Source organism: Monopterus albus, unplaced genomic scaffold, assembly GCF_001952655.1.
Source record: "Monopterus albus unplaced genomic scaffold, M_albus_1.0 scaffold260.1, whole genome shotgun sequence".
NCBI lineage: Eukaryota > Metazoa > Chordata > Actinopteri > Synbranchiformes > Synbranchidae > Monopterus > Monopterus albus.
The window spans coordinates 1,065,399-1,082,429 of NW_018128140.1; the positions used below are offsets into that span (position 1 = coordinate 1,065,399).

General features: G+C 43.5%; 2 protein-coding genes across 2 annotated transcripts in view; one reads left to right on the forward strand and one right to left on the reverse strand.

The window, feature by feature from the left end:
- The first annotated feature begins 6 nt into the window (after positions 1 to 6).
- On the forward strand, positions 7 to 11,449 carry lrp12 (low density lipoprotein receptor-related protein 12). Its single transcript, XM_020621450.1, has 11 exons — positions 7 to 721; positions 1,526 to 1,582; positions 1,690 to 1,825; positions 2,212 to 2,414; positions 3,273 to 3,520; positions 6,035 to 6,184; positions 6,315 to 6,536; positions 6,727 to 6,993; positions 7,178 to 7,380; positions 7,471 to 7,603; positions 9,370 to 11,449. Exons 1-11 carry the CDS (start codon positions 673 to 675, stop codon positions 10,324 to 10,326), a joined length of 2,625 nt encoding a protein of 874 aa, XP_020477106.1. The 5' UTR covers positions 7 to 672; the 3' UTR covers positions 10,327 to 11,449.
- Positions 11,450 to 13,011: 1,562 nt separating this feature from the next.
- rims2b (regulating synaptic membrane exocytosis 2b) overlaps positions 13,012 to 17,031 on the reverse strand; it is a 46,309-nt gene continuing 42,289 nt past the window's right edge. The window contains exon 27 of the mRNA XM_020621535.1: positions 13,012 to 13,502. Coding sequence (XP_020477191.1) covers positions 13,314 to 13,502 — 189 coding nt within the window. The 3' untranslated portion in view covers positions 13,012 to 13,313. The remainder of the gene's footprint in view (positions 13,503 to 17,031) is intronic.

The window sequence follows — 17,031 nt, forward strand, 5'->3', positions numbered from 1 at the left end:
GTTCTGCTAGTCAGAACGGGTTAGCTCTTTTTAATCCGGGTTAGCTGTCTGGTGCTGGGCTGTAGCGTTATGTCTTGGTTGTTGTGCAGGAGGAGGATGGGCTAGGTAGCCGTTCAGCTCCGTTAGCATGTTCCAGTTAACCAGCCAGTGTTATTAACGTTAGTCTCATTAGCCGGGCTCCGGCTGTTAACTTTACTGCTGTTGTAGTCAACCAACCTGTTACTTGTGTTATTTTGACACATATACCGACCGAGTTGTTCCCGTCATGTCTCGCGGTGGTCAGACAACAGAGGTTGTTCCTGTGGTGAAATGTTCCGTTAACGGTTCGGCTGTTTGTAGCCCACGGCTAGTCCGAGCTAACGGAGTCCGATGTCTTTGTTTCATCCGCAGCAGGCTGTTTATGATGTGAGGGCAGGTTAGCTCTGTTAGCATAGTTAGAGGGTTAGACTAGACTGTCAAAGGTTTTAGGTTTGTTGGTGTAGCGGGTGTAAACCTAAGATCATTTATCCTAGATCGGAGATCCTGCTTCAGTTTATTTCTGTGACCTGACAGTTGATTTCGGTTAGATTTCAGAGTTTGGTTTGATTTGTTGCTGATATGCAGCTGTCATTGTACTGACCTTCATCATCAGCATCATAACTAGAGTAAGCTGGTAGAGACACCAGGGCGATTATGGCTCTCAGACCAGGCTCAGCATGCGTCTACCTGCTCATACTGTCAGGTGAGTTCTCCGACTCTGGATCAGCTGTCACACCCAGACAATGTAGATCTGAAAGGATTAGTGCATTCATCGATTAGTCAGAGCAAGTTAACCTTAAACTGATCGAAATGAAATGATTATCTTAGTATTGATTTATCTTCCATTAATTATTCAGTTTCTTAAGATCAGAAATCAGTAAAAATGTCCAATACATTTTCTCAGAGCTGATGTCCTCAGATGTTGTCTAGAATTTAAAGAGTAAAGTATGTTTACTATAAGAAAACAAAAAAGCAGCAAAACCTTGTTTGAGCAGCTGCAGCCTTCGCATTGACCTTTTTTTTAAATTCATGTTCAATTCAAAATTAAGCTAATGTAACTAAAAACAGCCAGCTTTTGCTTATCATTTCCCATAAGATGGCAATGATTTTTTAGAATTAATAAATAGAGATGTCCTGATCTGATACTAAGTATCGGTGCTGATCAAGGTACTGTATTTTTGACAGGATCGGTATCTATGCCAGCACAGAGCCAATCTGTTTCTGATCCATATGTAGAAGTACAGTCCTGTATTTGAGTGGGCCCGTTTTTTAAATGTATGTCACACAACTGACAGGTCTATTTTTTTCTGAGCCAGGTTGCGTAAAACGCTCCAGAGAATCCACCAAGACAATGAAAGCTCCCTGGTTTTAACCAGGACTCTATCAAAATCAAGCAAAACAGTTAAAACACATGATCTGTCCTGAACATGGTAGTTCATTTCTCAGTTTCAGTGTTGGCTTGCCTCTGGTTTCAGTCCTGTTAATTATTTGTGCATTCATGTCGCAGGATGCATCGCTGCCTCTCAGAGGAATGACAACGTCTATGTGTCAGGGATTTCTAATGGTGAGGTCACAGCCACGCTGCTGGCAAATCAGTGATGTGAAACACAAAGTCAGCACAAACTAAACATCTGCACTGTGAACCTGACGCTGTCTGTGTTTGTCCGTCAGCTTGTGGAGATGTGGCCGAGCTCCTGCGGGCATCCAGCGGCATCATCACCACCCCTGGGTGGCCCTTTCAGTATCCAGCCAGACTGAACTGCAGCTGGAACATCAGAGCCCGGCCAGGAGACACCATCACCATCAGGTAGCACACATGGACTCTTCTCATGGTTATAGCACCAGGAATCATTTTAAATATGTTGTTCTCTGGACACATGGCAATGCCCTCAACATGTCCATAACAGTGTGGCTAAATATCCATCTGTCCATCATCTAAAGCTCTTATCTATAGAGGGTCATGGAGGTGCTGGGGCCAGTCTCAGCTGGCACTGGGCGAGAGGCAGTGAACACTGGTCCTGTCTATCATAGGGCTGACACACAGAGACAGACTACAGACAGTTTAGAGTCAGCAGTCAACCTAACCTGCATGTCTTTGGACTGGCTACAGAGTTCAGTGCCAGTCAGCTGAAAGTTGTTGAAATTTGTTTAGAGTTTTGTTTTTAGTCAGTGTCCCCGTGTCTTCTCCTGTAGTTTCCAGGACTTTGACCTGCAGGGTTCCCATCGGTGCTCCTCAGACTGGATGTCCATCAGTAGCTACAGGAGCCTGGATGGGCTGAGGGTCTGTGGTTCCTCCCTGCCCCCACCCTACATCTCTACACAGGACCATGTCTGGATCCACTTTCACTCTGATAACAGTCTGACAGGAAAAGGCTTCAGGCTGTCCTACATCACTGGTGAGGATGGAGGACTTCTTACAGCCTGGAGCACTGTACCGTGGGAGGTTCAGGTTCCTCAGGCTGATTCACAGGTTTCTCAGTGCTGTTGGTATTTGAACTGACAGCCTTTGTGTTACAGTCCAGCCTTTGATCAGCTGAGTTGGCACCTTCGAGGTGAAAACACCTCTGCTTTACTGTACGTGCACTAAAACTTCAGCGAGTAAAAAGCCAGTCAGAGCAATTTATCTAAACACCTAAAGGAGCATAAACTTGCAGAGCAGCGATCATTTCAGCTTTGCCCACAGACTCCCATCCACTGCCGGTACGTTAACGATTGCGCTCCTGAGGCTAAAAGCTAACTGCGTTGATAATAATGGCCAGCAGCGGTTCATGTGCACAGAACAGTAATTGGTACGTGTTCATGCAGCATCTAAAGATTCTTAGTGTTTATTTTATTTTTAAATCAATTTGCCCATGTGAATTATGCAAACAGTCTTTTTAATGTGAAATGTTTATAAAACGTGTTCACATTCTTTTTTTAAAAAAGTATCGGAATAGGTTTTACTGACCAGGTGTGTTGAACACATGAGGACTCTGACTCCTCCATAGGGCAATGAGTAGACAAGATAAGACAGAGAACAAGAAAAGAAAAAGAATATGCATTAGGAAAATAAAGTACTTAAAAAATGTATAAGTAACTGTGACTCTAAATATTTGACTGTGCCCCTAAATTTAAAATGGGGCTCTGTTTGCAGCATGTAGAAAACACATCTAAAAATTAATTCAGTGTGGATTAGGGGTAAGGTAAGTGAAAGATAACACAAAGAATTGTTGCCACAGATCCAAAAGTTAATCAGGAATACCTTGTGGTTGCAGGTAAGTCAGATGCATCCAGCTGTGATGTGGACCAGTTCCACTGCTCTAATGGGAAATGCATCCCAGACTGGTGGCGCTGCAACTCCATGAACGAGTGTGGGGACAATTCAGATGAGGAGCTTTGTGTGGACTCGCCCTTTTCTTTCCAGCCCTGCAGTCTGAACCAGTTCCCATGCCTGTCCCGCTACACCCGAATCTACACCTGCCTTCCGCACAGCCTGCGATGTGATGGCAGCATCGACTGCCAGGTAACAAACCAGCTCAGTCACCTTTACCTGGTCCACCACCAAACATGACCTAGTTACAGCACTGCTTAAATTCTGTTAGTCATAGTCAGACTGTAGTAGTTTGATATTTATCTTTTTCAAACAATAAATTGGTGACAGAATCGGTGGACTATGAAAATACTCAGTTGCACAAAGCCTCGGGATACTTTAACCTTTTCACTTGGGATAGTCTACCACTGCATGGCTGCAGTCATTTCTGTTGTCCCTCATCCCTAATGCTTCACACTTAAAAATCACCCCCATAGATCATCACAGTGAGACTCTCCAAACCTCAGCCAGGCCTTCACATTTTATTTGTTAAAATCAAACACAGAATCTATGATGACACACAGCCCTGAGTTAGACACTTGCTGACAGTTTCTGCCACGAGTGTGAACACGGGTCACACTCTGGTTACACAAGGATTCGTAGTAACAACCCTGGCACCCCATACTCCTGCAGTATCCTCACAAGATGCACCAATGATCATAACTAGAAATGCACCGATTTATTGGTGGAGATCAGAAATGACAAGTTTTCAGCCTTGACCGGTGCCTGGCCAATCACAACGAGGTGCCCTATTTTCACGTTGCACATGCAGCGGCACAGACCAAAAAGTGTAGCGTGTGCAGCGCGTAGCATCTTGTGTGCACATCGAGCGAGGCTGAAGCTGTTGTCGGTAGCAGGCGTGTTCACTCGCACATTGGATGCACTTGGTGCACAAAAAGCACACAGGGGAGCCTACAAAAAAGAGAGATACAGCTAGAAGTGTAAAACTTAAATCCCATGTTTTATTTTTATTACAATTTAAATTTTCATTAAAGTTACAAACATGTCTGCGTATGCTGTCACTTACAGTTCTTAGAAAGAAAATCGGAATCAGCCAAGAAAATTGCATCAGTGCATCTGAAGTCATAACCCTTTTGTAATTCCACAAAATTCTGTAGAGTAAATGGAAAATCATGAGTTAGTAGTTGGCTTGACACAGGTAACATTGCTAGTCTTACCAGCTACTTTCAGAGCACATTAGCTAATAATGCCACCCATCTGAAGTCAATAACTGAAGCTGTTTAATTTGCAGGGACTAGGAATAGGAATTCTACAAGAAACTCAAGACACTTCAGTTTGCTAGCTTATAAAGAAGTATTTTTACTTTAAATTATTTTATCAAACAAACTGTAAAATTTATTAATCTAGTTTTTTCTAACCACAACTCACTATTTTAATGGACCCAAGACATACTGACATAACGCAGTGTTTACCGCGGTAATTTGTGGGTGAAAGGTGGGGATGATTTAACAGCGCTATCACTACAAACAGTGGCAAGTAACAATGTTGATTTGCATGGAAAAATTATCATCAAAAAGAATGGTTAAAATGGTTCCTGCTAATTGTTGTCTGCCACTGTGTGTATCACGACGAATGCCAGAGGAAATGGATGGATTCATTCAGAAATAAGGCCATCAAAACATTGGACCATTTCAAGATCTTTTTGACGATAATTTTTCCATGTGAATCAACGTTGTTACTTGTATAGTTCGCATCATGCCGTCCCCACCTTGCACAGTGGTAAACATTGTGTTACGTCATTGTTTTATGTCCATTGTGATTATAGACCTGACACTAACTACACTGTGAACTGTCAAACCTAAACCATGGCTAATCTGCTGAACTGAAGTGTTGTAGTTGATTTTTTTTTTCTTCCTCTGCTCTGTGGCACTCAACTCTGTCTTCACTCGTTTTTCCTTGTGCTGTGTTTGCTCTTCAGTGGGGCTCTCCTGCGGCTGCAGAAGCTGTGGAAGCTCAGTTTAAAAATGAAGAAATTAATACATTTATTTTATCATTCAGTGACTAGTACATTAATAAATCAGAGTTTTCTGAACCATGAACGTAGCTTTACCTAAAGGTGGACTGGTTGTCACACTGCTAGAGTCTACAAGCAGGAGACTGAGGCTCTCATCCTTCTCTTATTAAATATAACGCAAGTTCTTACTTAGCATAATCTAAAATAAAGACATCGTTCCTCATTTTCCCCTGAGTACCAACCTGCACATGTCACTCCAGGACTGCATAGTAAAACAGAATATCAGCTGAATCAACTCAGTCGCTCTGATTTGCACCGTATCATACTGTTAAATATTTTGCTGTACTGTTTTTGTATTGACTCGTGGATCATCCATACATCAAATCATGTGAGAGGGAGAGATACATACCCCAGTTCCAGAGCCTTTAGTCTCACGGTGAATCACATCCCCAGAGGTGTCTGATTAGGTCAGTGACCTCTGTCACAGAAATGGTCCAAGATACTGTAGTCTTCCTCTGAGGATGTGTCAGTCAGGTTATGGTTTCCTAAGTTTCCCTCTGCTGTCCAACAACATTCTCTGTCTGGGTCGGAGGCTCTCCTCCTTGTTGAAAACGGTTTTGCTAAGCCCCACTGGTAACAGTTTCAACATGATCAACACGTTTGTTGCAGTTGGGTATATGTGGTTTTTCCAGGACCTTGGTGATGAGATCGACTGTGACGTTCCCACCTGTGGTGAATGGTTGAGGAACTTCTACGGCTCCTTCAGCTCACCAAACTACCCTGACTTCTACCCTCCAGGAAGTAACTGCACCTGGCTGATCGACACTGGAGACCACAGAAAGGTAACCTCTGACCTCACAACAGCAAGCTGAGCTGGCAGAGGCTTGATTATGTTTTCCTACCAGTTGCTCCCTAAACTCCCAGTGGAGTTAAAGTCACATCTGGATCTTGCCCTCCTTCCATTCTCTGCAGGTCATTTTGAGGTTTACAGACTTTAAGCTCGATGGGACAGGTTATGGCGATTATGTGAAGGTCTATGACGGCCTGGAGGAGAACCCTCGGCGTCTTCTGAGGGTACTGACCGCCTTTGACTCCAGGGCGCCGGTCGCTGTGGTTTCATCATCTGGTCAACTCCGAGTCCACTTCTATGCTGACAAGATCAATGCTGCCAGAGGGTTCAATGTCACCTACCAGGTGTGCTTGATTTGGCTAATGTGGTTAACCTGTTTCTGTGGTTCCTAAGGAGAACAGCTTCTGTTCTACCTGTGACTATGGTTATGTATTTTTTTTAAACCAGCGGTTTCAGGCCGACCTAGTTCTCTCTGTATAATAAGGTTGGCAGGTTCTATGTAACATGTTCTTGTGGTTCTTCATGTATTTTTAGGTGGATGGGTTCTGCCTTCCCTGGGAGATTCCTTGTGGGGGGAACTGGGGCTGTTACACTGAGCAGCAGCGCTGTGACGGGTACTGGCACTGTCCAAATGGTCGCGACGAGCTGAACTGTTCTTCGTGTCAGGAAGACGAGTTCCCCTGCTCCAGAAATGGAGCCTGTTACCCTCGATCGGACCGCTGCAACTACCAGAACCGCTGCCCCAATGGTTCGGATGAGAAAAACTGCTTCTTCTGTCAGCCTGGGAACTTCCACTGCAAGGTATCAACAAAGACCAGAACAAAACAAGGCACACAAGAAGCCAAAATTAAGACCAACAATGCAAACCAGAACACAAAGCAGTCCCTGAACTAAGAACCTGCCTAACTCCATATTTCAGTCATTTCTCTCTGCAAAATAACTGCTGAGTGTGACCTCTGACCTCTGTTGTGTTTGTCCTCTGCAGAATAATCGCTGTGTGTTTGAGTCATGGGTTTGCGACGCTCAGGACGATTGCGGTGATGGCAGCGATGAGGAGAGTTGTCCCGTTATTGTTCCCACCAGAGTCATCACCGCCGCAGTCATCGGCAGCCTAATCTGTGGCCTCCTGTTGGTCATCGCCCTCGGCTGCACCTGTAAACTCTACTCACTGCGCATGTTCGAACGCAGGTGATGACAGAGGGGCACCTGTGTCTGCTCAGATGCCTTTGACTCATAACTGTTTCTCAGTGATTTGAGATCTGTGCTTGGTGGTTGCAGGTCATTTGAAACCCAGCTGTCCAGAGTGGAGGCGGAGCTACTGAGGAGGGAAGCTCCACCCTCTTATGGTCAGCTGATTGCCCAGGGACTGATCCCACCTGTGGAGGATTTCCCAGTGTGCTCTGGGAACCAGGTACAGAGAATGTGTCTGTCTGTAGACTTAAAGGATGAGTCTAATGGTTTCAGTCCAAATAACTCTCGTGCTATCTTTAGTCCTGGGACTAATTTCTACAGTGGAGAGATACATTCTCTTTTTCGAGTGTCTGTTATTAGTGAGCCGGGTGTCTGACAAATGGGCATTTCTCCACATTTCTGACTGAAACACAGTATAATTGCACAGTCGCTGCTGAGTATTTGCACTTCACAGCTCCCACGTAGCATATATTCTCTCTCCATTATATTGTGTTCTTGTTGTATTTTTATTGCCTTAGAGTTGTGTTACTGCCTATCTAAAATTGTTATTGCTCATCTACTTTATATTTCACTTGTATTGTGTGGCATTCGTGTGGACGGCAAAGTAAGAATTTAATTGTACAGGGAAACACATTTCCTAACTGTGCATATGGCAGAATCAGAATCAGCTTTACTGGCCAGGTGTGACGGACACACAAGGAATTTGACTCAGGTACATCGGCTCTCTGTGCAAAACAGTAACCAGCATAAGATATATAACAAAATAGCAGTATTAACATCAACAAACAGTGCAAACAATGCAGAATAAGCAGTATAAACAGACAGTAAACAATGCAGACCACAAAGGAATGTTCATTGAAATTAGATAAATAGGGATAAAAACAGATTACTTAAAGCTAGAGACCTCTATGACTCTGTATAATCTGTACAATATATAGCTAGGACCAGCAGCCCTTTTTAATATTATTTTTTAGACATAAAAGACAAAACTCACAGGAAAACCAACAAAGAGAGGGTTGGTACATTCAGTCCTCTGTAGCAGCTCTCATTCACCATTTCCTTTTTAGTTTTTTTTTTTAAATGTAGCGAGCTCTTAAAGAAGCCATCTAACTACAAGTGAACTATTCAGTGATGCCACAACACCTCATCCCCGTTCACACATACAGATTACACCATCCTGTCTCACTGCAGCACAGCCTGGACAAGATTTGAATTCACTTGAATGTCCTCAGACACACTGAGCGACAATCCTGGTGATTCCCTGGTGAGCACAAATTGGCTGTTTTTATGCCTCCACACTAGCGATGGCCCATTTTGTGAATGCGATAATCCAGGAATGCATAGAGGGAATTTCTTCAAATTTGGAACGTGCCCACTTGGACTCAAAGATGACCTACTTAGATTTTGGTAGTCAAAGGCAGTGACCTCACTTCTGTTCCATAGCCATGAATTCGACTTGGCATACATATACAAAGCGCTACTCTATATCATCTACTTAAAAGCAAACTAATGCAATTGTTGCTCTAAATGAGCTTGTGGACATCATCATCAGGAACATTCCCCGACATGCAGTAACCCCAGGCCCTGTATTTTTCTCCACATCCTCTGGCCACAGTGCAGTAGCAGGAGGGAAAATACGGTATATCCACAAAACCAGGTACATTAGGAAACGCTGCTTCTACCGTGGCAGCGGTGGATGTCAGGCAAGCTCACATGAATGGCCTGGAGATTATGACCATTCAAGGAAATCCTTAAACTATTATGTAAAAAAAAAAGTCTTGAGTGAGAGTTTGCAAAACATGTTTAAACTGAGGTGCTTCTGCATAGAAATACTAGAACATATGTTCATCTCATTTTTAAGAGGTGAACATAATTCACTGTTGTGACATTGTAGATAAGTCAGAAAACAAAGAAAAGCACCATGTGCTCTTTAAACAAGGAGTAGAAACATTGCTGGTGACTTTATGTTCTACCGTCTGTCCACAGGCATCTGTCCTGGAAAACCTCCGTCTGGCTGTTCGCTCTCAACTTGGCTTCACCTCCCTCAGACTTCCCTCCTCTGGTCGCCATGGTAACCTGTGGCGTCGACTCTTCACCCTCTCACGGTCGCGACGGTCTGGTTCTTTGGCCCTGATCTCTGCTGACCTGGAGGACAGTGCTGTAAATGGGAGCAACGGGAGTTCTGGTTCAGACATGCTGTCTCCAGACTCAGATGACACGGACACTGAGGGCGACAGAGGGAGGGAGCGAGGCGTGGGTGCGGTGGGTGGACCCATTGCTTCCCTCCCCCAGAAGACTGCACCTTCTACTGTCGTGGAGGCTTTGGTATCCGTGACATCGGCAACCTCTATGACCCCAATGTCAGGCAGAAACAGAGGTCATGACCACCCCAGAGAGGCCCCACCCCCTCCTAGCCCCATCACTGTGGTAACATCCAGTCCACGCCCTGAATGTCATAGCCATATCCCAGCACTCCAGGCCCTGCCCACCTCCACCCTGCAGCGCCTCGCTCATAACCTGCAGCGCCTGGCCAAGAACCTGACCAGAACCACGCAGAACCATCAGACCTGGACAAATCACAGCCCACTTCGCCAGCTGGAGGCAGGAAGAGGCGGGGCTGAGGTTGGTGAGCAACGAGGGAGCAGAGAAGGAGAAGAAGAAGAAGAAGAAGAAGATGTGGAGCTTCTGATCCCTGTGTCTGACTCTGACTCTTCCTCCTCGTGCCTATTGGTCAGTGATGTACAACAACCGCTACTGGAGCCACACCCCACCACCATGGCAAGACATACCCCCCATCATCATCATAAAAATGCTGGTCAGGCAGGGCAAGACGGCCCATGTGAACACTGTGGGATGGTTCACACAGCTCAGATCCCCGACACCTGTCTAGAGGCCACAGGCAAGATGGAGAGCAGCGACGATGAGCTCCTGCTGCTCTGCTAATATGCTAACTCGCCAGGCTAATAGTTCAAATACTACACCCACCATTAGCCAACATGCTACTCTTCTAAAAATTACCCTGTTACACCTCAGTTAGCTAACATGCTAACTGGCTGGCTAACACTGTCCTGACCCTGCACTCAGGGGTTCAGAGAGCTAACCAATATACAGACTGAACTACACCTAGCCAAAATCTAACTCCTGTTAGCATGTTAGCTGGACTAAAGGTTAGCCCTCACCTGGTTTTGGCATCAAGTGATCACTCGACCAATCAGACTTAGGGGACGGATTGGATTCTGATGTTGGTACGACCATGAAAAGTCTCCCCGTCATTCCTGTCCATCTGTTAAAATGCTCCCTTCCTTGCAGGTGGATATCCAGCTTGTTGGTACGACTTCATGAACACTGACTTCCTGCTCATTGGTACGACTCTAGACTGAATCCTGACAGAACAAACTGATGGTTCCCTGTTGACGAGACTACTGATTTCTGATCTGAGCTAGGAACCTTTTCTGCCTTCAAACCATGGGTATTTTGTTGCTGGCCGGATGCAGCAGTTTAAATGGTCCCTTCATTTCCTCCTGCTGTTTGTTGAGTCTGTTGAGGGACCGCTATGAATCATGAGAGTCATTTGACCAGTGGAGTTGGCCAAAGATAGCTGCTAGCACGCAAATTTTTGGTAGTGTTCCTAGGGAAGTCGGTTCTTAATAAGGCTATGTTAGGTAAACGGTTTATATGGCAGAATAATGTGAATTCAGAGATGCTTTTTTTTTTTTTTAGCTTTCAACCATGTTAGCCTTGAGTTGCACTAATAGATACACCGTTTACTTTGACTACAAGTATATTTACAATATACTTTATATACGTATACAGCATTACATATACACACACACGTGTATGTGTATATATAGAGAGAGAGAGAAATACACACACCGCTGAAGTGTAGCTTGATAAGGCAGACAAATCTAGTTGATATATACACGCCCAATTGTTGAGTCTCCAAATGAATAATCATGTGCAGCAGCAAGCAATGTTGTTTTACACATTTTCATGTGTGTTGATCTTGAAAATGAAGTAAAGCACCACAAAACTAAATTCAGTAATACTTGTATGTTGTAAAAAAAAACAACACACCACTAACTCACAGGCAGCACCTTGATGACAACTAACCAGGTAGTCCAGCCTGAGTCAGTCATGTGACTCTCGTGACAAATGTCATAGCGGTCCCTGGAGTGTTGTGTTCTTCTTCCCTGCTGCTCGTCTCGCAGGCAGCTACAGTTCAGCACTGAGCATGGTTCTGGTTCCGTCCTGGTGTTTGTGTTTGAGGTTTGCCCCATTTGAGTTAGTGACTGGTTCTAGACCAGTGTGTTCTCAAAGACAGACGGGGTTTAAGAGCTGTTAGCGTTATAGAGCCAGCGATCCTTCTGTAGGTTGAAGATCTGATGATCCTACAGCAATCGAAGAAAACTTATAGACCCGAAAAGACAGTGGACATGCCTTTTTATGTGAAAGATCATGAATAGTGGTTAGATACTTACAGACCATGGAGGCATCTGTTCAGGGCTAGGACAGTGATCATGTCTAAGGTTTAGAGTTAAGTCAGTGTTAGAGGACAGATCAGGATCTGATCACCAAGTGTTAAGGTTCAGTTCTGTGTCTGGACAGATCTGCAGTCAGAGGTCTGCATTGTAAACATCTGGTTTTGTGACGGATGTGACAGCTGCGCACTCCTCCCCCGACCAAATCCATTCACACTGACCCGTCTGTATTTATTATATTTGTTACAGTTTTTAGTACTCAGACCTCTGCTGACCCTGAGTGTGACTCTGCATATTTATTATAATTATTATTAGGACTATGGTTGTTGTTATTATCATTATTGTGTTAATTTTCTGTATCTGTTTTAATGACCTGCATGATTCAAGTTTGGTGTTAGTTTTTGTTCAAGTCTGTAAAGTTAAAACTGCACTAAAGATTAAAGGTTCACATTTCAGTCAATTGACTGTTTATACTTTATAGTTTCTAATGTTTTTCAAACCTGAACACTGAAGACACGCTACTACAACAATTCATGGCTGCAGGTGTGAATTTTGCTATCCATAACAGCCGTTGTGTCCAAGATACCAGCAGAACGTCGACCTGCTGCATCATACCAGTAACATTGGCAGAGCCCTGTAGACCTACAAAGGGGTTTTTCCCTATAGGAACCTACCAAATTATTGTGCCAAGTAACGCTCGTCACAGGGTCTGTGTTTGTTTCCATAATAATAGTACCAGTAGAGCCCTTTAGAACTGGAATTTGTTACTGGAAACATTAGCATCTTACAGTTTATGCCTAGAGTTGTGTCACTAATAGAACCTTAAAGAACTATGCCAGCAATACTGGTAGAATCTCATAAAAATGGAGAAGCTGGCCTACCTAGCAGAGCCTTTTGGTACCAGAGTCAGGGCACTGATACCAGCACAACCTTTATAGACCTGGATGTGTGTCAGTAGTTAGCTGAACCTTATAGAATGAGACTTGTATCAGTGACAGTGGAACCTGACAGAATCTCAGGCATAAAGAATGGGTCTTCCAAGAACCACTGAGCGTTGGAAATATTTATTTTTTTCAAACAATGTTTGTTTTTCACAGAGAACTTCATTGTTCAGTGCAGACAACTAGACCTCCGCATTCCTGAAAAAACACCAGGTGACTGTATAGGCCTGTAACAGTCGCATGACTCCTAAAGACCTGCTATGATGAGCTGGCAGCTGGAAGTCACATGACCCCTTCTTTGTTTTGTAGTTTCACCCTCCGCACAAGGATAGGTTCTCGTGTCAGTGGGTGGAGCTTCCCTCCTACTTCCACTGACATCAGTGTGGCACTTGTATTACCCTGTGATGTCATCTTGCAGAAGCAGAGGAGGGTCATGGGACTTCTTTCTTTAGGCCCAGCTCAGCAACAACTTGTCCCACTTGTGGCTACTATGATGCAGTCAGTCCTGCCTCTAGGACTTACTGCCCTCTGTCTCCTTATTGGTCAATGGGGCCAAGGCAGGGTCCACCAATGAGGTGGCAGGAAACAGTTTAAACCAGCCAATCACCATGTTAGATAGGTCCAGATCATCCAATAGAATCTGAACAGCACCCATGAAGGATTTATGGTCCATCCGACCATAGTCGCCCCACACGATAATCTACAGACAGACAATAGACAGAGTTTAATATTTAATGACAGAAATTTGGTGAACAAGTCAGAGCTGGAAAGTTACAACACAGCAGTAAGAGTTGGGGTTCCGCTTTCAGGACTTTTTAAGGGCACTATCACACCTGCACTGTTTAGGCTGGTTGAATCCAACTCTCATACAGTATTGTTCAAAATAATAGCAGTACAATGTGACTAACCAGAATAATCCAGGTTTTTAGTATATTTTTTATTGCTACATGGCAAACAAGTTACCAGTAGGTGCAGTAGATTCTCAGAAAGCAAACAAGACCCAGCATTCATGATATGCACGCTCTTAAGGCTGTGAAATTGGGCAATTAGTTGAAAGGGGTGTGTTCAAAAAAATAGCAGTGTCTGCCGTTGACTGTACAAACACAAAACTATGTTGTACAAACGTTTTTGTTTCTAGGATTTAGCAATCCTGTGAATCACTAAACTAATATTTAGTTGTATGACCACAGTTTGTTATAACTGCTTCACATCTGTGTGGCATGGAGTCAACCAACTTGTGGCACCTTTCAGCTGTTATTACACTCCATGATTCTTTAACAACATTCCACAATTCATTTACATTTCTTGGTTTTGCTTCAGAAACAGCATTTTTGATATCACCCCACAAGTTCTCGATTGGATTAAGGTCCGGGGATTGGGCTGGCCACTCCATAACATTAATTTTGTTGGTTTGGAACCAAGACTTTGCTCGTTTACTAGTGTGTTTGGGGTCATTGTCTTGTTGAAACAACCATTTCAAGGGCATGTCCTCTTCAGCATAAGGCAACATGACCTCTTCAAGTATTTTGACATATGCAAACTGATCCATGATCCCTGGTATGCGATAAATAGGCCCAACACCATAGTAGGAGAAACATGCCCATATCATGATGCTTGCACCACCATGCTTCACTGTCTTCACTGTGTACTGTGGCTTGAATTCAGAGTTTGGGGGTCGTCTCACAAACTGTCTGTAGCCCTTGGACCCAAAAAGAACAATTTTACTCTCATCAGTCCACAAAATGTTCCTCCATTTCTCTTTAGGCCAGTTGACGTGTTCTTTGGCAAATTGTAACCTCTTCTGCACGTGCCTTTTTTTTAACAGAGGGACTTTGCGGGGGATTCTTGAAAATAGATTAGCTTCACACAGACGTCTTCTAACTGTCACAGTACTTACAGGTAACTCCAGACTGTCTTTGATCATCCTGGAGCTGATCATTGGCTGGGCCTTTGCCATTCTGGTTATTCTTCGATCCATTTTGATGGTTGTCTTCCGTTTTCTTCCACGTCTCTCTGGTTTTGCTCTCCATTTTAAGGCATTGGAGATCATTTTAGCTGAACAGCCTATAATTTTTTGCAGTCAACGGCAGACACTGCTATTTTTTTGAACACACCCCTTTCAACTAATTGCCCAATTGCACAGCCTTAAGAGCGTGCATATCATGAATGCTGGGTCTTGTTTGCTTTCTGAGAATCTACTGCACCTACTGGTAACTTGTTTGCCATGTAGCAATAAAAAATATACTAAAAACCTGGATTATTCTGGTTAGTCACATTGTACTGCTATTATTTTGAACAATACTGTATGTACCCCCATGGTACGGTTTGTGTAGGGGGGTCTGAACCAACACAACCACACTGAGACCCTTTGGTGGACGTGGTCTCGGGCCACTCCCAAAGAACTGGAGTGCTTCGTTTGTGGTCGCATCCGTTTGTTGAAACCTAATGGTAAGAATAAGGGAGTAGCCTAATCTATTACCAAAGCATACTGTGACTTCCCAGGACTGGGCCCTCTCCCTCCGCACTTGTTTCTGAGTCCAACTGTGCAATGATGCAGTCAGTCCTGCCTCTCAACAGCCTTCATTTTGGTGCACTCTGTAATATTCTTGCAACAAATAGCTTATTTTCATAAAGTAGTATCTTAAACAGCAGTTACCTCAGTTGCCAACAGGTGAATAATTATCAAGGCTAGAGTTTTAAATATTTATTGTTGAATGCTATCTTTGTATATCCCCTGTTTAACAAATAGGATATATTCTGTCATCATATTTCTGTTTATGTATATTGTAAAATATCTGAACAAAATGTAAATCTGGCTTTAATAGACTACAACTTTGGCATATCTACAAACGCTTTCATAATTGCCTAGCCTATGGGCCGAGATATGTAGCCTACATATCTGTACATACACCTAAAAGCTATAAGCAGGTGATAATGGACTCTGTTCCTACCACTACAGCCAATTATCAATAAATGGGCTAAATTATATTTTTATAATGTTACACATGACTGGATTAACACAGCTCATTTTATATTATTTTGTAGGCTGTGGGCCTTTACAAGAATCATGCATCTTATTTCAGATATTTTAGCTGCAACAGCCTATAGGCTACACACAGCCATTTAACAGAAATATCAAAATGTGATCTATTGATGGCCTACAAAGACATGTCCAACAAAATATAAAGTCTAGCCTACATTATTTAGTTACTTCACATTTGTTTAAATCTAATGAGGAGAACAAGGGAGTCATCTATGAATAAAACTGAATTTGGCTAGGACAAATATTAGATTCAAGATTTTTATTTGCCATTTATGCATAGACAGACAGTCTAGGCATATAGGAATTCTTGTGCAGCTCTCCTTTGGAGTCAGGTAAGGAGTCAAAAGCCAGAAAGAACACTTAGTCTTAAAATAAAAAAGTACATAAAGGCAGGAAAGCATTAAAACCACAATACACAAAAATAGGGTAATAGTATTTTCCCAGTGAACTTCAAACGTCACACTCAGTAATTCACATGGTGGAGTTGGATATGTCATCACGCTTAGTGAGGTAGTGAGGGGTTATAACATATTAAAACACAGTTTATATTCAGGCCTGTTTCCATTGCTTGGTAGAGAATGTCCTGCTATTATTCAGGTCCCATAAGAGAACACTGTTGATGGGATGCTCTTTCAAAAATACCTTGTGGAACATTTGTGTATTATTTTTGTGCATGTCTAGTAAGGGGTTATTGCACATACAGTATATTCTCACATTTTCGTATTTGCCATCAGTCTTACTGCGGCAGGGAAAAAGCTGTTGTAAAGTTGAGTTCTGTGTGTGATGATACTGTCCACCCTGCTGTGCCTGAAACTGTAGGTGCAGTTTTTGTGTCTGAGTAGAGAGTGAGCTGGGTGGTGTGGATCTTCTTCTTCTTCTCTTTCGGCTGTTCCCGTTAGGGGTCACCACAGCGAATCATCTGTTTCCACCTCTATCCTCAGCATCCTCTACTCTCACACCAATTAACTTCATGTCCTCTTTTAGCACATCCATATATCTCCTCTTTGGCCTTCATCTTGACCTCTTGCCTGGCAGCTCCATCTCCAACATCCTTCTACCAATATTACCACTATTCCTCCTCTGCACATGTCCAAACCATCTCAATCTGGCCTCTCTGACCTTGTCCCCAAAACAGCCGACCTGAGCTGTCCCTCTGATGTGCTCATTCCTAATCCTGTCCATCCTG